Raw genomic sequence first — 22,902 nt, 5'->3', positions numbered from 1 at the left:
CTATTTGTTATCTTACTTCTATCATTGACAGTCCCTCTAGGTTGTGGGCTGCTTGCCTGTGTTCCTGAGAAGCATCTACGGTACCAGTCTATAGAGTGTGTTTTCTTTAGTGAATTACCGGTATGTTTACCGGTAATAAACTTGCACTGTTTTATGTATATGTTTGATTACATACAGCCTTGTGACAGTTTTCCTGCATGTCATAAGCATTTGAATATAAATTAAAATGTTAAAATCAAATCTGATATTGTTTTACCTTTTATTTGGTGTGTGGAAGGTGTGCGGAAGAGGGGGTAGTCTTATACAGCGAGTATATAACAAACTCTGTATTTTGAGTGGAAATGTTAGGGGGTCGTCTTATACGCCCAGTCGTCTTATACGCCGGCAAATACGGTATATATTTTTGTGTGTATACACATGAATGTTAAAATTATATTGGGTATTTACATATATATCTTTTCTTCCCTTTAATGAAAATAATAAGAGGGGCTGTAAGAAATGCCTGAACACTTTTCCTATGCAAGTGGCTTTACAATTTGGTCCTGGGTTACCAATATTATTAGTAGGTTCTAATCCATAGCTACAAAAAACAAACAAACATGCCCTAACCGGTTTGGCTCAGTGGATAGAGCATCGGCCTGCGGACTCAAGGGTCCCAGATTCGATTCCGGTCAAGGGCATGTACCTTGGTTGCAGGCACATCCCCAGGAGGGAGTGTACAAGAGGTAGCTGATCTATGTTTCTAACTCTCCATCTCTCTCCCTTCCTCTCTGTAAAAAAATCAATAAAATATATTCTTAAGAAAACAAACAAACAAAAATACAAATAATTCTAGCATTCTCTTTAGGATCTTTTGCCCATATGTTGGCTCTTAGCTCAGTTGTGGTACTTGAGTTACTACAGCAGGAGGAAGTGACAGATAAACATATCAAATCAGCTGGAAATACTTAAAGGTTAAAGTTACCTTGGTGTGAAACTAAAAAAAAAAAAAAAAAAAAATTTTTATTTCTTAACTCTAAAATCTTGAGCCATAACCCAGGAGAAAAATATACCACCCCCTCAACTCTTATCATAATCCTATTCAAGATCCAAAATAAGTCTGTTGTCTACACTCACTTTCATCAGCATAAAAAAAGAACTGATTGCATCCTTAAGTTTCCTATGTTTGTGACTTAATATAGTCCATGTAGAGTTTCTGCCTTCAGAAATAGAATTTCGTTTCTGAGTTAATTTTCTTAAAAGAAACGTAACTTCTTTCCTCCCAAAAGCACATCAAGCTCTTGATTATAAACATGGTTCTAAGTGGCTAATAACTGCATATTTAAATTTCAAACTATGCTGCTAATCCCATCCTCCCATACTTCTACTCTATCTGTTCTCGTTTCGAAAAACCTTATGCATTAATAAAAATACTACTTCCTTGATGCAGGGGTTAAGGGGAAAACATAATTCAAACAGAAACCAATACTTGAATATTCTGTACTACTATGAAAAAGAGTATTTCTGTTTTACTATTGATAATAAGAAGTGTAAGATTTATACACCTATATAAATATAAACATTCAAGCTGTTTCTGACTTCAAAGTGTACTTAACCTTTGGTTTTTAAGCAATCTACCAACTCCTATGCAAGGAGGCTTTCCTAAAAAGCCTCTGGATGTTCCAGTTGGACTCCTACAATGTTTGGATTACTCAATAGTGGCAGAGTCTCCACCAGTCAATCCCACTTGATTTCCACTTGATTTGAGGAATATGGTCTGTTCAGAAGTAGGAGCTGCTTGCAGTTATATTTCTTTGGTATTTTTTGTTGTTACAATTAAAAAAAATTGATACAACTTTATGAGACATATGGGTGTGGGATTATACCTCTTTTACTCTATCTGTGTTAACAGAGGCTCGGAGTTAAAGATTTATCAGAGGTACATCATAGTTTTACCAACTTCCCGACCTTTATCCCATACCTTATTTGTCCCTTAATTAAAGGAATATTTAAAAGTTTAACCATGACACTAATTAACTAGGAAGATAGGATCATAAAATCTTTATAATGTTCACCTTACCTGCGTAACAACTATACTATTTATATATTATTTTTTATTAAATGGACACAAGCCTAGTACTACTGGAATATCACAGATTTCTGCCAGTTTTGTAATTTCTAAAGAATGACCTTAATTTGTAATGCATTTATTTTAATGCATACTTGTGTACCATCAAAAGTCATTGTAACACGGGCAAGCACACCACTCTTTAGGAAACTGCCTGAGTCATTTTGCTTTTATTGACCCAAATTTGTCCCTATATAGCTTCTTCAAAATGGTTCTGGTTTGGCTTTCTGCAATAACAAAAAACAAGCCTCCTTTGTTCATTATATGTAACATCCTTCAAATAATTGAAAATATAAGTTTATGCTTTCTTTAATTTTAAATTATTCAAAATAAACAGACCCAACTCCTTTTTCTATTAATAGGACATGATTTTTACTCTTTCAAAGTGATTTTTGTCACTGTTCATCATCACCCACTGCCACAGCTAACGTTTCCTTCCAGGAACTGTTCCAGATACATACTTTACATGAATGAATGCTTTCACTTCTCAAACAATCCCTTGGGGCAGGCAGCATGCTCTCTCTTAGACAGAAAGAATCTGAGTCAGAGTGAAGTTAGGTAAGCTGCCCGAGGTCATATAGCTAGAAAGGGCAAATTTGAGCTTAAGCTCAGAGAATCTGGCTCCAGAATCTGTGGTTCCAACCACTATGAACTACTATTAAACTACCACACAAAATACTAATGTATTATTAAATATCGATTTTCAAAGTAAATAATATTAGCTATGCTTATTGGTTAAATAATACAACTTACTTAATCAACTGTCTTATAGTTAAATCTCTGACATACTAGAGTGTAATTATTTTAGAAGCAGCTCTATGCATGAGATCTACACTTTTTTAAAACAGTCAATAATATCCTAATATATAAAAACCCTGGGTCATATCGATCAGTAACGACTGAGGCTTGACCTACTGGAAGTCAATCCTGCAGTCACAGCACTGATTGCTTCCACTACAGGTGCGGTGCCCCAGCACTGACTGCTGAGGGGACTGCGAATCAGGGCCAGAGAGAGGCCTGAAGAGAGAAGCAGGGACTGATCCGTTGCCTCTGTGGCAGCTTTTGATCAGCACTTACCTCTCTCTTTCTCTCCCAGTCTGGCCAGCAGCCACTCCTCCATTTCTTTCCAGGCCTCCACCAGGGCTTCTGATCAGTCCTGCCTTTCTGATCAGGCCCCATTGATAGGCCCAGAGATGCTGACTGGCATAGGAACTGACCAATCAGAACCAAATGTGGGTGCTGTGGGGAGCCAATGGCTGCCTAGCAGGCAGAGGTTTTGATGCTGGCATTGAAACCAACCAATCAGAACCAAATTGGCCAGCAGAGGAGGGCAGTTGGGGGTGAGATCAGGCCTGCAGGGGAGGGCAATTGGGAGCAACCAGGCCAGCAGGGGTGGGCAGTTAGGAGTGATCAGGCAGGCAGGCAGAAGCAGTTAGGGGCAATCAGGCAGGCAGGCAGGTGAGCAGTTAGGAGCCAGTGGTCCCAGATTGGAGTTGGACATCTACCAAAGGGTCCCCAATTGGAGAGGATGCAGGCTGGGCTGAGGGAACGCCCCCCTCAGTGCACGAATTTTGTGCACTGGACCTCTAGTTTAATAATAATTTACCATAGGTAGAGGCTTGTTATTAACATCACTTAATTTCCACATTTCTCAGGGAGAAAATTTGTTAAAAATATAGTTGAATTACAAGCTGTTACAAACTAGCTCAAAAAATTTCCCCTTATGTTTTAGTGCCCTTTGCCTACTTTTCAATAAATCTTGATGTCTACAAAAATCTATTTAAATTTTTAATATTCAAATACTTCTTTATCCTATAAATATACCCAATTTTCTGACTCTTGCTTCCCTCTCTTAACCAATGATCTCCAAATGAGCAAAATGAATGTTTTCTCTTTGAATAAAACTGTCTTGCTGCCCTAAACACATTTTAATGTCCTAGCTTCATGATCTTTTATCTGCACAGTCTCTTACCAGAAAAAGTTCAAAATTTTCAGGATGCTTTACTGAGTATGTATTGTGGCCATAAAGTGGCAGACTATGAAGACTGCTCACATGATTAAAAAAATAGATTGCCCACAAGATGCAACTCTTTCCTGAAACAAAATGTACTTGTTTCTACTATGTGATGAAACATTTTCAATCTAACATCTAGATTATTTAGAAAAATGTAAGCAACTGTTGAAATTCATTTAATTATGTTTAGTGTAACCAAAAGTATAAGTTGTAAAAACAGTTCAGCAACTAAGCCCTTTGCTCACACATAGTTGACATATTCTAATGTGATTACAATATACTTCTAAATTTTCCTAGCTTATTACACATTTAACAATCTAAGAACATCTGTAAATGATCTAACAGATTATCTCAGATGGATTTTCCTTCAGATGGATTTTGACAGATTATATGAAACATTTGTAAATTCAAAATTTTCAACTGAATTGTTTTGTTTAGAAGTTAATATAGAAATGTGAATGATCATTATTTATCACAAAGAATATTTTTTAAAAGTGTTTAAAGAAGTAAGGATCAATATATAAATAATTTATTGTTACCTAAATCTATCATTATTTTATAATTCAAGCCACAAGAATAAGAAAAATTATTATCTATTTTCGGTTTTATAAACTCAATTGCAATAATATAAGTTATAGTCATAGATTTAAAGGTCAGAGACCAGCTACTCAAATAATGTTTTTTTTAATTCTGTGGTAGAAAAACAGTTGAATGAAGTCCTGGAATGTAATTTCTAGTACCAGAAGGTCAAAGTCTATATAAACACTGTGATTCACTGGATTAATAAACTTGGCCTAGTGGACTGTTTTTGAGGTCCAGGGTGGATGCGGCTTCAGTGTAGAGTACAGTCTGGCCCTGGAAATAGAACCTTGACAGTTCTACCTCTAACTGTCCTTACAAACCTTCACTGATAGATAACCCAGTGTTCAGACTAAGCTGAGGTGTGGTGGGCAACTCAATACATAATGGTCAAACACAATGAACCGATCACCATATCTAATGCTTTAGTTACTCTCTCATTTGAAAATCCATTCCACCTTGACAATCCCCCAGGTAGCCCAGACTTTATTTCCACCTTTCTGTTACTAAAATAGTCTTCACTTAACATTGGTGCACATGGTCTAGCTTTACATTGGCCTTTTTTCAGCATTTGTCCTCCAACTTCATTGCCACCTTTTTTCAACTAAGGTGTAGTTGAAATAGAAGTCAAGCCATTCTAATAATTTTGTATTTTAAAGTAAATACTATCTCTATTATTACTTCTTCCTACTTCCTGCTCATCACCCACCTTCTGATTTAAAAATACCTTTCTGAAGGATATTTTAATCCTTCATGCCTACTCCCACAGTCATGAATGTGTTAGTACTGTAACTCTCTGAATACAATGTTTGTCTAACAGAAAGAAAACAAAGTTTAATGAAAGTTTATTCTTTTCCTACCTTTGGTGAATTTCACATTGTAAACGTTCTAGTTAGAATAAATAAAGTTAGTGTGACCACCATGTTTACAAAATCACCAGTATATTCCTTAGTTGGACATTAACAGAAGTGCTATAGTAATAACAAATTCTATATATTTGCAAACATTAGCTCATTTAATTCTCCTAATAAATCTTTAGATTTTATTTCCATGCTCACAGAAGTTACTTCATCAAGGTTACTCCCATTGCCTGGAAAGCTAATATTGAAACTCAGGACTGTCTCCAAAGAGATAACTGAATAAGTCATACTATCATAAATATACTTCAATGGCTGCTTTGCCAGCCAGAATATATTCAAACACCCAATTCTGCTTTCTGTACAGAAAGATTTGTAGCTTTATTTTTGTAACTATAATATGACTAACATATAGTATAGGAAAGGTTTAGAGAAAGGCATTCAATCATCTTTATTTATGTAAATCAATTGGAAAAATAAAATGGTTTCATACAACTTACCATTTAACATCAACAGATTGTCAGTTCCTGGATGTGGATAGCTCAATCGACCTTTAAAAAGACAGGAAAGTGTGAAGATTATTGAGCTATTTGCAAATTAAAAAAAGAAAGGGATATAAGGGGAAAATTATTGAACATAGCATATTTCTTAAGGACTAAAAAGGTAATGTTTAACTCAAGGTACATTAACTAAAATGATCTTTGAAAGTTGAAAACAAAAACAGTTAACCTACTTCCTAGATCATAAGAGCACAATGAGATTTGGAAAAAAATCCCTATAGAATAAAGCCTATTTACTTTGAAATGTAAAAACAATGTAGGTATCCTAGTCTTTAAAACTTAATAGAGGGTGTGAGAATTTCTTAGTATTACAATGTTTGTAATTTTGTTTTTCTAAAAATAAAATTTGAAAAAAGTAATTTCTATTTTTAAATAAAAAACCTAAATATTAAAATAATAAACATTAAAAATTCATGATGACTTGCCATTTAATTCCATATCATTTTATATAGTTGTATTTGAAGAAATTTAATGAAAATGTCTTAGAAGTGTTATTACAGATACTGGAAATCTAACTTGTCTTAAATTTACAGATGATATAAAAATAAAAATATAAAAAATGAAAATAGTAAGGCTTAAGAGAATAGCATAGTATTTCCTTTGAGTCATTCTTCAGTTAGGAGTTTTGCATTAGTAAATGCAGAAAGGACAACAGTATATATTAAGAAAAAAAGGTATGCATGAACATACTGTAGTTTATCCAGCATTTTTATATTCTAGCTTGTTTGGTGAAATGCCAACAGTGAGGATAATCACTGTTTTTAGTTCATTAAAATATAGGGCTTTTCTCTAACACCTAAATGATAAGACTATTTAAGAGATACATTAAAAACCATTTAGAAATCTGCTGAAAATTAAATGTCTGTGAGATTGCATTTTAGCAACTTTCAGCACAGTCCCTTTAAAAAGACATTATTGGGACCTGGAGAGTAATATGCTGAGCAAAATAAGCCAGTTAGAGAAAGACAAGCATTACATGACCTCACTCATATGTAGAATGTAAAGAACAAAATTAACTGATGAACCAAATAGATCCAGAGACACAGAAGCATGGAACAGACTGTTGAATCTGAGGAAAGGAGGGCGTGGGTGGGTGGAAAGAGATCAAAGATCTTGAATGCATATATGCCTAACCCATGGACACTGACAGTAGGGTGGTGAAGGCCTGGGGCAGAGGGTGGGGCAGGCTAGAAGGGGTCAATGGGGGGGAAAAGAGGACATATGTAATTCAACAATAAAGATTTTAAAAATAAATAAATAAATAGGGTAAAAAGACATTATGATAACAAATAATGTATTGCCACCAGAAGGGTGACCAATAAATATCTGAATGGAGTTGGTGTGATTAGTGAGGAGTACAGATGAACTCCATTACCTTTACTACCTCTGCAACTACTCTACATTTCTGGGCCCTTTATTCTGTCCAAATATTCCACACAAGATAAATCTTAAACAAAGGTGTCACTCTAACAGCACAGAAATATGTTTATTGTTGTGATAGCTTAGTATGCACAGAAAGCAGAGCTTTCCTAAACAGAATTCCAATAGCATGGAACATTACTTTGAAGTATCATAGTTTATTTTGGAAATATGCCTATTTCTAAACATCTTGTTGCAGATGAGTAAATTTAGAGAACAATGTAAGACCACAAAAAAAATTACTGTTATTTCTGACTTGAGACTGAACATCAAAACTATGAAAGTGGCAACCTGTGTTGCTGTTCTGTATAACAAGTTCATTAAGTCTTACACACTGACAGTGTGTGGGAGGCTGAGAATACAAATATGCATAATATACAGTCTTCCCTTGGTGTTTATGATGTAGTAGTGAAGACAGACACAAATATACAATTTCAATAAAATCTGCCAAATATGAAGAGTTATGTATAGTATGCTATATAAACCCCCCCACAGAGGTATTTAGCCAAGTCCAGGGATTCAGGCAAAACTCCCTGGAAAAAGTAAACTGAACAAAGCCTTAAGCCATGCTCCACTTAAAAAACCCCACTAACTTTCAACTGCCACATAACTACCTTCTAACAGATTCTTTGTTCATTTTATTTATCCCAAGACACAGATAACAAGATATTTTTATTGCTAATAGTTTTTGACTTCTTGGCTCTAAAGGGACTTAAAAGGCACACATTTGGAAAGTTCAAAAGACAGCTACCTATTTACAAATGAATATATATATTTGTGTATATGTTCTAAAATATAGATCTCAAAGCAGAAAAATCTCTCAACATAATAAAATACTCCAAAATGAAAGAAGAAATTTAGACTATGTTGAAATTAAACAATTACTTTTTCTCTACTTCAGTGAAACTACATCTTTACAAGTTAACTTTTACATTTTACTTAGGATAATTTAAAATTAGTTTCACTAAGAACCTGCCAATTGATAACTTAACATTTAAGGGCCTGTGCCAGAAACTTTTCTAAGTTCTTCACAACCAGTTCTTTAGCCCTCACAACAATCAATGAGTTAAGTACTATGATCTTCCCATTGAAGATAAAGACTTTGTGCCATAAAAGATGAAATCACTTGCCCAAGTTACACCTGTCAGGTAGCTCTGGCAGGACTCCAACCCTGACAGTTTGGCTCCACACTCTTAATCACTATCTTATAATGACTTCCTAGGAGGTAACGTAATTCAAAAGAAGGTGTATATGGCTAATTATAGGAAAAAATCAGCTATTAAAAAAGTCACAGAATTTTCTATAGTATATTAGAAACATACTTCAATATAGATAAAAATACATTGCTGTAAAACCAATTCTTCTCCCTATTGTCCAAAAGCCCTGTGATGCAGAGACTAGTAGTTGTATACTAACACCTGTTCCAGTGAATAGCAGGACCCCCAAATGCCTAGAGTAAAAATCTACATTTCTCAGCCTTCCTTGTAGTTACATGTGCCCATGTATGTAAGATCTGGCTAATGAGATGTAAAGCAGAATTGGTATGAATAGTTTCAAGGAAGATATTCCCTTTCCTTTACCTTTTTCCTGCTTGCTGGAATGACAATGAGATGGCTAAACTAAAACAGCCATGTTATATCATGAGGCAGAAGCTGGGTGTTACGGATAACAGAATCAGACAGAAGAAGCCTAGATCCATGAAAATCACCATAACACTTCTAGGGGTCCGATGTTTATGTAAGAGAAACAAACTACTATTTTATTTAAGCCATTTATGAATTTTTTTGTTGTCCCAGAAGATCCTAATCTTACAGATAGTCCTCCAGTAATAAATGTGGTTAAACTGCTCATTATTGTGAAAATATAATGTGTAATTTTATAATAGTTTAATACACCTATAAATAATAAATATATTACCCCTTAACACTTCTTTTACATTAAGATATTATGAAATTTAAAATAAATAATTTTGAAAAATATATATTTATTCTTAGGTGTCAATGAATAGCTAGAGGACCTACACTATCTTGAAATTATCTTATTAGTCTATTTTGGTTTAATAGTAATGTGTATAATACATATACATGATATAATTCATGTTAACCATTTTAGATGTATATTGGAGCAACAAAAACACTGAGAAATTGACCATTGCACTGCATATGACTTATCACATATAGACAAGTTGTCACAGTTTCTAAAATTTTAACAAAGCAGTTTTTTTAAAAAAATATACTTAAGTCAGGCCAACATTAATGAATTCTTCCTCTAAAACAACTAGCAATTTTAAAAACATAAAATAGTGATGATAAAATAATAAAACTTCTTATGCCACTTTTTTGGATTTATACCTTTTAACTTGTAGAAATGTGAACTAGAGAGAATGAAAATGCAGTCAAACACTTCCCTGACATCTCTTCGTATTTGTAAAACTTTAAGCTGAAGCATCTCGTAACAGGAATATATCCATTTGATGAAGCATCAGCCTATTTCTCTTCCCATATCACATTTTCTTGGTCCTTCTCTATCACCAGCCACTCTTTAAGTCCCCTTTGCTGTATCCTCCTCTTCTTCTCTACTGTTTAATAGTGAAGCCCCCATGTTCAATCCTTGAATGTGATGTCTCTTTTCACATGTCCTCCCCTAGGTGATATCATCTATTACCAAAACTGCATTTATCACCTCTAAGCAGAGGAGTTCCACATTTATGCCTCTACCTGCAATCTTCCTACCTCAACCCCCACATCATTGAATAGCACTCTCTTCCATCTGGATGCTCATCCCAAAACCTTGGGTTATTTTTACCTCTCTGTCTAATTTGTGTACACATCTGTCACTAAATCCTGCCTGCTCTATCATCAACACAGACCCAAATCTGATTGCTCTTTACATCTCCCTGTTTCCCTAGCTCAAGCCATTCCCATCTCTTCACAGACTATGTGATCCTGTTAAAACATAAGTCAGCTGCTGTTGCTCTATTGCTCAAAACCCTCCGACACTTAGAATAAATATCTGTCTCCTCACCCTCTACCATTCAGACATACTGGCCTCTTTTCCATTCCTCAAACATGCCAGTCATATTCTCATTTCAGGGTCTGTATATTTCTTCTTTATGCATAAAACGCATTTGGCCAGATATGACCAAAACTTGCACCTTTCACTAAATTCTGGTCATTAAGAGATGCCATCCCAGACCATCCTGTCTAAAACAGCAGCTTCTTTCTCTCTCCCTTGACACTATGATTTTTCTTCACACCACTCGTTCTTTTGTCTCTATCCTTCATTAAAACAGAAGATCCATAAGGGCAGGAATATGTATTTTTGTTTTCCTCTACTACATCTCTAGCATCTAAAACAGAGCCTAGTGTATACCAGGCTCTCAAATATTTGTTAATGGATGAATAAAATCTCATTCCATTATGTGAACCATGTATACACACACACACACACACACGTTTTTTATTGATTTCAGAGAGGGAGAGAAAGGGAGAGATAGAAATATCAATGATGAAAGAAAAACATTGATTGGCTGCCTCCTGCACGCCCCCTACTGCCTATCTATCAAGACTGCAACCTGGGCATATACCCCTGACCAAAATTGAACCCTGGACTCTTCAGTCCACAGGCCAACACTCCATCCATTGAGCCAAACTGGCCAGGGCTTGGTAGACTTTTCTAATATTTTTTTCATTGTCTATATTTCATCTCTATTTCCAAACCTAATTAGAAAAAAAAATGGTTCATAAGAAGTCTGGTAAAATCCACATAGAATGTGGTCATTACCAACCTTGAAAATCTCTAAACTCTGCTCAGATCCAAGAGGCAGGACAGCCATTCCTTACTTCACTCCCAAATCTCAATACATACCACATAAAAGCCTAAGAATAAGATCATACAAACATAGAAAAGACCCTGGGTCCAAAGTACCAATATCATAAAGAGGTAATATGCAAATTAACCCTCATGCCCTCACAAGATGGTTGCCTACAACCAGGCTGGTGGGGGGCCATGAGGGGCAACCAAGCTGGCAGGGAGGACAGTAAGAGACGACCAGGCCAGCGGGGGCAGGGCACTTTGGGGCAACCAGGTCAGAAGGAGGGGCAGTTGGGGATGATTAGGCTGGCAGTGGGGACAGTGAGAGGCGACTAGGTCGGTAGGGGAGCAGTTAGGAGAGACCAGGCCGGCGGTGGGGGGGCAGTTAGGGGTGACCAGGCTGGCAGGTGAGTGGTTAGGAGCCAGTAGTCCAGGATTGTGAGAGGGATGCCACACTGCCGGTTTAGGTCCGAGATCAGCAGTCAGACATCCCCCAAGGGGTCCTGGATTGGAGAGGGTGCAGGCTGGGCTGAGGGCCCCCCCGCCCCCATGAACAAATTTTGTTCACCAGGCCTCTAGTCCTATCTAATGAAGAGGGAGTATGCTAATTGACCCTCACGCAAAGATGGCGGCACCCATAGCCAATAAGGAGGGAATATGCTAATTGACTGCCACAGCCTAAAAGATGGTGGCGCCCAGTCCCCTCAGTCCTACTGGGGCAGCAGGAGTGCCTGCCTCCAGAGACCTCCAGTCCCGTCAGCCCCTCAGTCACCCAGGGGTGGCCCAAGGTGCAGGCAAGCCTCGGATGGTGGCTGCCCAGCTGACGGGAGGTGCAGGCAAGCCTCAGATGTCAGCTGCACAGCCGCCCAGGGCCAGCCCAAGGTGCAGGCAAGCCTCGGATGGCAGCTGCCCAGCTGCCCAGCGCCGCCCAAGGCTCAGGTAACCAGGGCCGGCTGAGGCTGGCGCTGCCAGCAGTGGTAGCAGCAGAGGTGCGATGGGCGTCACCTTCCCCTGATTGCCGGGTTGCCTCCCGTTCCTGAGGGCTCCCGGACTGTGAAAGGGGGCAGGCCAGGCTGAGGGACCCCCCGCCCTCCAATGCATCAATTTTCATGCACCGGGCCTCTAGTATCTAATAAAAGCCATCAATCTACTTTAGTTTCCAGAAAAATTACTGTTTAACTCATTCTTAAATCAGGATCCCATCATAATTGTTTTACCTAATAATTATTTATAACTCTTAATGTTTTTATGTGATCTATACTAAAACGTATGTATATCAAGAAATATCAAGAAATACAGAATATCAAAAATTTTGTTTCTTTTAAAATATAATTACAAAAGACTAAAGAGAAGTCATTAATCATCTAGTATGATAAAACTGGTACTAATTAAAATATATACAATTAATACTGAAATCAAGTTGAAGTAATGGTTGCAAAATTTTACATTGTAGAAAGGTAAAAATCATATTAATAAGCAATGGACATTCAAATTTGCCAATGGCAGTGTAAGCTGGCATAAAACAAAAAGTTGGCAATATATGCCTAGAGCTTTAAAAACAATTAAGTCTATTTTATGAAAATAAAAAGCTTAGTAAATTTTATTTAAAAATTTGAAATAACTAAATGTCCAACTGTAGGGGAATGGTTATACAAACTATTTCACATGCATGTTAATAATTTTTTAAAATTCTAAATAAATATTGAAAAATATGAATAATTTTGGAACATGTGCAATCATTCAGCCAATGGTTTATTAAGCCCCTATTATCTGCTTGACATTTAGACAGGTGTTGATCAAGATAAAGCCAAAACAGAGGTTGCCATTGGTCCCATGACACAGTATCCTGTGGAAGATCTAGGAGCTGTGAGCATGTATGGTTGAGTGATAACTTTGTAGACCTGAAAACACTGAAACCTAGACTGGTGGGTGCAAGGGGAGACTTTCAAGAAACAAGCCATTTACTGTAGCAGATACGTGGGGGAAGGCTCAGAAATATGAGGCTCTGGTTATCACTGAGAGTAGATGTGGGAAGGCTGATGACTATTTGTTAGTTTTTACCTGAATGAGAGACACACAGCCTCTTCTTGGCTTTTTTAAGGATGCTAGCAACCAGGCGTACAGCTGGTTGAAATGAAAACCACAGATCCAGGTCCATTTCACAGACCAATAAAAAAGACTGAGACACAGACATTGTGAGAATTCCATCTGACTGGCTTACAGCAATGTTCACTACTAAACCCCAACTACTGTATGTACATCAAACTTCCAATCATCATTTGTGTCTTTTCTTTAAATGTGAATAGCAAAGAATCATAAGATATTTGATGAAAGCCTTCTGCCTGAGCAATGAAACCCCTAAAAAACAAAAAAATAAACAAACAAACAAAAACTAGAAAAGAGGAAATTAGAAGAAAAATAAATAATACAAGAAAGTAGAAAAATAACCTTCCAATACTATAATGTAGTATTTAAAGACAGACACTCCAATGAATAAGGTAAAAGAAGAATAATGAGAAAGTCCTAAGAATATTTTTAAAGAGGATCTTAAAATAAGGTCAGAGAAATACCAAAATTTTTAAGAACAGAAGGAAATTAATGTCTGAATTAAAAGTTGACCATAACATGCATCAGAGGAAATAAAACAAAGAAATGAAAGGAAGGAAGACAGGCAGGCAGAGCCTTCTACCCCCACCTCCCTCCAAACACACTGAAAGACCCATATAGTAAATGTATATAAAATTTCAGAACCACAGGCATGAAAATACTCTGAAATAGCTTCCAGAATGAAAAGCAAAATATTCAAAAACACAAAACAAACAACCACCATCCAAGTGGACAGGTTTCAGATGGTATTACAGTAACTCTGAATATAATGAACATTTGTTCGTCCAGAGTACATAGGACTTTTTTTTTTTAAGTTTCTGTTCTTACTACAAAAGTGGTATTTATTCATTAAAGGAAATCTAAAAAAATGATAGAAAAAAGTTAAAATTATAATTCTACAGTTCCGCAAAGTAAAATAACCATGTTTGATATTTTTGGTGTATATTTTTGTAATCTTTTCTTTTCCTATTTTTTATTAAGATATTCTCAGTATTCAAATCCGCCTTCCCTCCAATCTACTTAACTTAAAAAATGAGTTAAAAATATATTTACATAGACTAAAAAGTTATATAGTACCATATGGCTCATATAACAAAAAATAGAAATTTTCTCCCTCATTCTGTACTTCTGATTACCATTCATTAGAGGTAGTTACCTGCAACTTTTTTAACTGATTCTTCATGTCATTATCTGTAAGTAATATGCTTCTGCTGTTTAGGTATTTTAGGTATTATCTGTTAACTGTCTAATTTGACTTACCTATCCCCTAACACTTTCTCTGCTTTGTCCTCTCAAAATGATTATAGAACCATTTTTGTTTAAATTAGGGAGTCATGCTACTGTGATAATGCAAATAACATTCATAGATGAACCATATGTTTTATACTATAACACAGCGATTTTCAACTGATATGCTGCAAGAATTTTTAAAACATGAAATACCTGACTATTATTTAGTCATGGGCACTGACCTCTTTTCCCTTAGATAAAAAATAAAAAATAAAAAATAAAAAATAAATGACAACTGCCAACACAATAGCCGTCTACTGTGAATGAATCAAAATTATACCTAGACTTTGTCAGATGATCAAAAAATATTTTTCTTGGTGTGTGTATAATTTTATTAATTAGTTTATGTGTGCCATGAGATGAAAAAAGCTGAAAATTGCTGCTATAACATATTCTTTTTCCTATAACTGTTTTTCCTGGAATTAATCATTGTTTCTTGTTATGTACTTGTCACTAATTTGTCCCAAAATTCAGAAGAACTCAAACTTCTCTCTATACATGAAAAACCATCAAATAATTATCTAGATGAAGTTTTTTTCTGCCATCAAAGGCATGCTTTTTCTAGCTCTCTAGAACTGTCATTTTGATAAACATGCTCTCAAAGTTGAGAACCTCTGTCCAGCTCAAAAGTTCACAAGTCTAAAATGTAAGTTCTCACACAGAGACTTTCAGAAATTCATACAAGTTACTTTGTGATTCAAAATGGTAAGTTCAGGTGAAGAGAATCAGAGGAAAAAGAAAAGTATAAAGAAAGAGGCAAAACTATTTGGTATTACCCCAACAATTTAGTAACTCAGAGAAGTATTCCTTGTTTTCTCAAGGGTTATTTTTGTCAAAATTATGCAGGCATTCTTACTTCAGGAGCCTTGGAAATAGGTGTTGAACAGTGAAGTAGTAAGAATGAAGCTAGATATGTAAAAAATGAAGCTAGACATAATAAAAAGTTTTAAAAGCACCCGCTTCTGAACATTTGTTGGCATAAAATCATGCTCTAAACTATTTTTCCTGAATTCTTTTTAATTGTTCGGGGAACACTGGTAATGGCATTGTGACTTGCCAAGACAGATCCTCCCAAGAACTGTTATATAAAATGCTTTTCATCCTATAATGTTCAGTCAACTCTTACGAGCTAAAATTAAATTTTTTTGTTTGCCCTTATACTTTGAGCAAGGGGTAAGCAATTTTTGGTAAAAATGCTTACACAGTAAGACCTTTTTACAAATTGCTGAGGGCAGGAAGAGAAGAGCGCTTAACAATAATCACTGTCTTGTTCTTTTGTTTAAAGTAGAGTGAACTGACCCACACATACATAAAAGATCCCAGATTATTTAATATAGGTATGCAAAACAAAACTGCACTTGGCAAAGCATGATTTACTTTGGCCATTAAAAGAATCCATATTTATTTCTTTGAAAAGGAAAATGTTTGCCAAGAACACAAACAGTTATCAGAAAATGGGATGTTAATGGTAAGAAACGCCTGCAGAATAAACAGGTTGGTCAGGGCCACTCATACTAAGGAAAACACAAAACAGTGTGTTCGTGTTCACAATCCGGAGCCCAACACAGCACACACTCCGCAGGGCAGGCTGGGCAGTGTTGCACCCCATCACGTCAGGCTCCCCTAAGGGAGCTATGTCAGGACTAGTCCGCTTTCAGTTCCTCAAGTGACAAGCTCCTCCATACTTCTGGTCCCTTCATCTAGTTGGCACTTTCCCTCAATATTTTTCACCTTTGTACTGCTTAGGGCTTCAGGTCTCAGATTTCTTTACTTCACATCTAAATCAGGTACCCTCTTCTCTCCACTTATTACCTCCCCAAGCACCTTATAATCTTACTCCATAGAATCCCTGACACTCTGTATAACTATATATATGTAACTATATATTACATCTATATGTTACATTATGTTAGCATATTATGTTTACATATTATATATACATATGCATATGCATATATATACATGCATATTATACATATAACTATTAGGTTTCTCTTTCCCCAGTAGGCTATCCATTCCACAAGAACAAAGTTCATTTCTGTTTCACCTAACATATATAGCCAGAGTCTTGGACACTGCCTGGCACAAAAGCAGGCACACTTAGTGGTTGCCATCACTTCACATCCATAGAGCCCCTACAAGATATGTTTAAATTAGGAGTTACGCTACTGTGACAATGCAAATAACACCTTACCCATCTGATATGCTAAACTATAAAAATATTAACATTAAACAATGGAAGCTCCCTACTGACCAGTGATAAACACTGTGAAGGGGGAAAATAGAAATAAGCTGTAGTGAAGCATTTTGGGCTTAAGTAGGGATGGGAGGGTCCTTCTGTCAGTACAATCAGTCAGTTTTTAGCCAGGCCAATAATCTGCCACTGAAGTTCTTTGGATTCCAGAGATCTGCTTGATTGCTATTCTTTCTATCGACACTAACTCTTACCTTGAGTAGTTTATGCCTTTTCCTTTAGAAAAGAACTGAATACAACTTTCCAGTTTCTGCCTCCACCTCTGTGGAAGCCAGCATCCATGATGGTCTCCAATGGCCCCTACCTCCTGGTCTTCACCTCTCCTGAGCAGCAGACCTTTCCCCAGTTGAGCAGGACTAGTAAGATATCATGGATGACGGTGTGAGACTTCTAAAACTAGGTCATGGAAGACACTGGGGCATTCCCCTTGAGATTTACCATTCTCTCTGGGGGAATCAAGCAACTACACTGTGAGAAGACTCAGCAGTCCAGTCGGAGGTCCTTGTGGTGATGAACCGAGCTCTCTTGCCAACAGCCATGAGTGAGTAATCCTGGAAAAGGATCCTCCTGCCGCAGTCAACCCTTCAGATGACTGCAGCCTCAGCCAGCATCTTGACTGCTACCTCATGAGATCCTCAGCCAGAACTGCCCAGCTAAACTGCTCCTGAATTCTAACCCACAAAAATTGTGAGATAAGTGCTTATTCTTGTTTTAAGCTGCTAAATTTAGGGATAATTTGTTATGCAGCAGTAGATAACTAATATCACTCAAGCACAAAAGCAGTAGATAACTCATCACTCAAGCACAAAGACATTTTTCAAGAAACGTTCACCATTAATATAAAGGGAAACAAGAAATTCATTGAAATTTTTTAACCTACAACTCCCTTCTCCTTTTTTATTAGATCCCATAAGTAACTGTCTGGTAATATTTGAAAACCCTTTTAAAGGATAAAGTAAGATTCATTCTATTTTCTGGAAAAAAGAATTGCCTGTGTCAAACAGAAGACAAAAATTTCTGAAAGGGAGGAGCAGATGAGATATAAGAAATGGGGCAGAGGTGAAGTGCTGCCCTAAAGATCAGGGGTGGGGAAAAAGGGAAAACAAATCAAATCCAGGAACTGGATTTGTCACAACCTTGCCTTAGCAGATTTTATTGAAGTCAAGCCTCCCCTATACCCCACAAAAAACACACACACACCCATGAAATGATCAGAGTACGGGGAGGAAGATTATCTATCTATCTATCTATCTATCTATATAAAAGGTAATATGCAAATTGACCACATAGAGGAATGACCAGTCGGCTATGACATGCACTGACCACCAGGGGGCAGATGCTCAATGCAGGAGCTGCCCCCAGCCTGCCAGCCAACCTCTATGTCCCTCCCCGCCACTGGCAGGCTCTGATAGCCCAATGGGGAACAGGGATCCAGGAGAGGGGTGGGTGGCAGCAGATGCGGGCAGCGCCGGGGCCCCAATCGCCCTGCCAGTTGCCCCACACACAGAGGGCGACCAGCAGCAGAGGCAGCGGGGGTACAGGGCCAGCTGCCGGCAACAGGGGAAGATCGGCCCTGGCTGCAGGCCAGGCCGAGGGACCCGACCTGGGTATGAATTTCATGCGCTAGGCCTCTAGTATAATATGATACCAGAAGTTAGTAGAGTATACCTATTCTGGTGAGAAAAGCAAGAAAAAATTTCAAGTGCCAGCACTTGGGTATCAAAATTGTTTATTAGGTATATGATGGCAATTTACAGAAGTGCTAGTCTTGCTTCTCTATTCTATGTACAGAAGGTTTCTCAAATTTTTTTGTCTTTTTATTCTCTTTCATAATAAATGTGGAACATAAAATACTCCAATTAAAAACAGATTTGATTGCTAAAGGTAGTGGTGAGCATGTTTTGCCCATTTACATGGTCAGAGATAATTTTTCTAACAAAAGAATTTTGAATTTACTTGAGATTTTTTAAAAATATATTTTATTGATTTTTTACAGAGAGGAAGGAAGAGGGATAGAGAGTTAGAAACATCCATGAGAAACATCCATCAGCTGCCTCCTGCACACTCCTTACTGGGGATGTGCCCGCAACCAAGGTACATACCCCTTGACCGGAATCAAACCTGGGACTCTTCAGTTCACAGGCCAACGCTCTAGCCACTGAGCCAAACTGGTCAGGGCTACTTGAGATTTTTTATTTATTAAATTCAACTTAGCCTTGCACTGCTTCCATTTGCTTTTCAGTCTTTCTAGGTTTCCCTCCACTTTCATCATAACACAGACTAGAGAACAAGAAAGTCTGAGATAATTAATAGTGCAGCAGAGAATGTTTTCTCTGAACATCTTCAAAAGGCCTTTTTAAATAAGACAGGGAAACAACAATAAAAAATGTTTCATTATCCTTTGGTAATAATTAATGTTGGCTTTATATTGTATTAATTACCAAGAGTTTTCTTTCTAGATTGTCAAAGGAATAGAAATTCTTCATAATCAGAAGTTACTGGATTCTATTATTAAACAGTAGATCCAAGACAAATGCTACTGGAACTGTCAACATAACAGTGAAAAATAACAAGACACCCAATACTGTACAAAGATTTAAAAAATTATGCTAAATTTTGGTTAAAGCAAAGAAAATACCCACTCAGAACAAAGTATAATTGTCTCCATTTATTTAAGAGGAGAATTACCATTGCCACATGTTGTCAACAATCACTAATGATTCCTTGAGCTTCTCAAGCTCCTTACTAATAAAGAAAGTAGAAAAACCAGAAACCACTTTACAAGCAAAATCCAGAAACAAAACAAAAATGTTTAGATATCTAGTATTGTCAAGTCAGCCCTGAGCGTGCTCCCCCTCCTTACCCCCCCACCCCTCCTCCCCGCTGCCCACCCTTGCTGCCAACACTGAAGTCTAGAGTTTTCAGGTTAAAATTTGTAAGGGAATTCTTACTTGGCTTTATAGGACTAAAAACATGAAAAGCTTGCAAAGTAACTCATGGTTTTGATTCAATAAGGGATCCTGAGGCAAACCAACCAGTGAAGCTGCTCCTGAATTCTTGAGTCACAGAAACCACATAAAGAAATAAATGCTTGTTGTTCTAGCTGCTAAGTTTTGGGATAGATACTTTATTGTGCAGCAATAGATAACTAATATTTCTCATCACTCAATCTCACAGTTTGCTAGTTTTCACCAATAATATAAAAGCAATGAGATCTATTTATAAAGAAATGTAAATTAGTTTATTAAAGACAAATGAAAACGGAAGTGTTAATGAAATTCTTCAGATACATACAGCTAGTTAACAATAAGGCTGATTATTTTCCCTCATTTGCACCAACTTTTTGAAAATCTGTTCTATACCTCAGAGAAGCTACTATAAATATCCCCTTTCAAAACCCTATGATATGAAGTAGAAGAAAAGTAAGGAAGTAAACCTAGGAAAATTCTAGGTTGGAATCACTGCAAATTGTGAATGAAAGTACTCTTAAGAAATTTTTAAAAAAGTCTGTTTTTTATAGGATTCTAGAAAAGTGACTATACTATATATACACTTTTGTTTATTTTATTTAAATGCTAGACTCCTGGTGCATGAAATTCATGCGCAGAGGCAGGGGTCCCTCAGCCCAGCCTGCACCCTCTCCAATCAGGGACCCCTTGGGGGGATGTCCGACTGCCGGTTTAATCCCTGTGGGATCAGGCCTGAACCGGCAGATGGACATCCCTCTCGCCATCCGGGACCGCTGGCTCCTAACCGCTTACCTGCCTGCCTACCTGATCACCCCTAACCCCTCTGCCTGCCTGATCACCCCTAACTGCCTCTGCCTGTTGGACTGATTGCCCCTACCTTGCCCCCCTACTGGCCTGATCAACCCTAACTTGCTCCCCTGCCAGCCTGATCGCTCCTACCTTGCCCCCCTGCTGGCCTGATTGACCCTAACTTGCCCCACTGCCAACCTGATCACCCTAACTTGCCCCCTGCCAGCCTGATCGACTCTAACTTGCTCCCCTAACAGCCTGATCGCTCCTACCCTGCCTCCCTGCTGGCCTGATTGACCCTAACCGTCTCTGCCTTGGCCCCCAGCCTAAGCCACAGTCTGGCCTCCCTCTGTGGGAGGCGCCTCCTCCATTACTCCACTGCTGCTGCCACTGCCAGCCTGAGCCTGGGCCCTCCCAGCCACTGTGGTTTTGTCCGGAAGATGTCCGCTGTAAGTATCACATTACCCTTTTATTAGTTTAGATGTTTTTATTGATTTTAGAGGAAGGGGGAGGGAGTGGAGAGTGAGGGAGAGAGGGAAGGAGGGAGGGAGGAAAGGAGGGAGAGAGGGAGGGGAGTAGGGAAACATCAATGTGAGAGAAAAATCAATTGGTTGCTGAACCTACAGCCTGAGCATGTGCCTAAGCAGGAATTGAATCCACTGTGACCTTTAGGTATATGGGACAACACTCAACGAACTGAGCCACACTGGCCAGGGCTATACTATACACTTTTAGATCCATTCTTTATCTTCTGGTGGACTTCAGAGTATCTCTAAATGGTAGCTTTGTCTTAAAAAAACAAGCCCAGAGAGGTGGGTTTATATTTCTCTCTATATAAATCAGCATAAATTGAAATAAGCTTCAAAGAAAAAAGTATGACATTTCACCAAGACAAGTTTCTTATTAATAGTTATCACAAAATGTTATAGGTGGCACAGGTGCTACTTAGTGCTGCTCGAGCTCTAAACTTCTTTCATATAAAAATGGTAAAATAATCAGACAAATTGGTAGATGTATAGAATTTTTTCAAAAGTCACCTACCCTTCAGAGGATCATGCTCTGCTCTCATAATATCAATAAGCGAATTTTCCAAAGAGTGCATATTCAAACTGTCATACATTCTACTTCGATCCTAGAAGAAGAAAAAAGACTCAATATAATCTATGCAATTTTTTCCAAAGTATTGATAACTATACTATCTTAATCTTCTTACATAAAATAGGACATCTGATTAATATACTATTACTAATGAGTCTGCATCCCAAGAAAATATCAATAACTAAGGATCTTATAAACTATAATATTTCTAGTATAAAAGAACAATATATTTAATATGTTTATCTGCAAAATCACATATCAAAAGCAATCTTATTTCATTGGCAGTATTAATTCAACACAGTAAAATAATTTCTATTGCTATCATTGTCAGCTTATAAAGATGTTTGAAATGTGATACACACAGAAAGCATTTTTAGCTATTATTTAACTTCTACACTTTTCTCATATATCTAGGAAAAACTAGCACTTGAAAAAAATGTTGGGGGAAAGGATTTAATTCAATTGCACCATACTTTAAACATCTATCAAACATTGTACATTATTTGACTTAGTCAGAATTTCACAGTAATGAATGCATAAACATATTATACACTAAAAATCAAAAGCATGAAATACCAGTATCAAAACAAAAACACGCCGAAACCGGTTTGGCTCAGTGGATGGAGCGTCGGCTTGCGGACTGAGGGGTCCCGGGTTCGATTCCGGTCAAGGGCATGTACCTGGGTTGCGGGCACATCCCCAGTGGGGGATGTGCAGGAGGCAGCTGATCGATGTCTCTCTCTCATCGATGTTTCTAACTCTCTCTCTCCCTTCCTCTCTGTAAAAAATCAATAAAATATATTAAAAAAAAAACAAAAACACATTTCCTACCTCATCAAGTCTCAGAACAAAGTCTTTTGTGTCATTAGAAGTCGTTTGCTGAATCTTAAATCCCCTCAACTTGCCTAGTAGATTCTTTAATGTTCATTAATGTATACAGTATTTTGCTCACTATAAAATTAATGTACTTGAACAAACATATATAGGGAACTACCATAGCAGGCTCTGTCCAAGCCCCCCAAATCACCTGGGAGATTTTTACCAAAA

At 37.3% G+C, this 22,902-nt stretch overlaps 1 protein-coding gene across 12 annotated transcripts in view; it reads right to left on the bottom strand.

Moving 5' to 3' along the window:
- Positions 1 to 22,902, bottom strand: part of CPEB2 (cytoplasmic polyadenylation element binding protein 2) — a 76,982-nt gene that overhangs the window by 29,409 nt on the left and 24,671 nt on the right. For 10 of the 12 annotated variants that reach the window (XM_015571827.1, XM_015571829.1, XM_015571830.1 and 7 more), the window contains 2 exons: positions 21,799 to 21,889; positions 6,058 to 6,108 (listed from right to left, as the gene is read on the bottom strand). In XM_015571827.1, the coding sequence (XP_015427313.1) occupies positions 6,058 to 6,108; positions 21,799 to 21,889 (142 nt within the window). Of the gene's footprint in view, positions 1 to 6,057; positions 6,144 to 21,798; positions 21,890 to 22,902 lie in introns of those variants that run through there. The other 2 variants (XM_015571838.1, XM_015571837.1) reach the window with 2 other exon arrangements.

This window comes from Myotis davidii, unplaced genomic scaffold (assembly GCF_000327345.1).
Source record: "Myotis davidii unplaced genomic scaffold, ASM32734v1 scaffold204, whole genome shotgun sequence".
Lineage (NCBI taxonomy): Eukaryota > Metazoa > Chordata > Mammalia > Chiroptera > Vespertilionidae > Myotis > Myotis davidii.
This window is presented reverse-complemented; position numbering and strand designations above follow the sequence as displayed.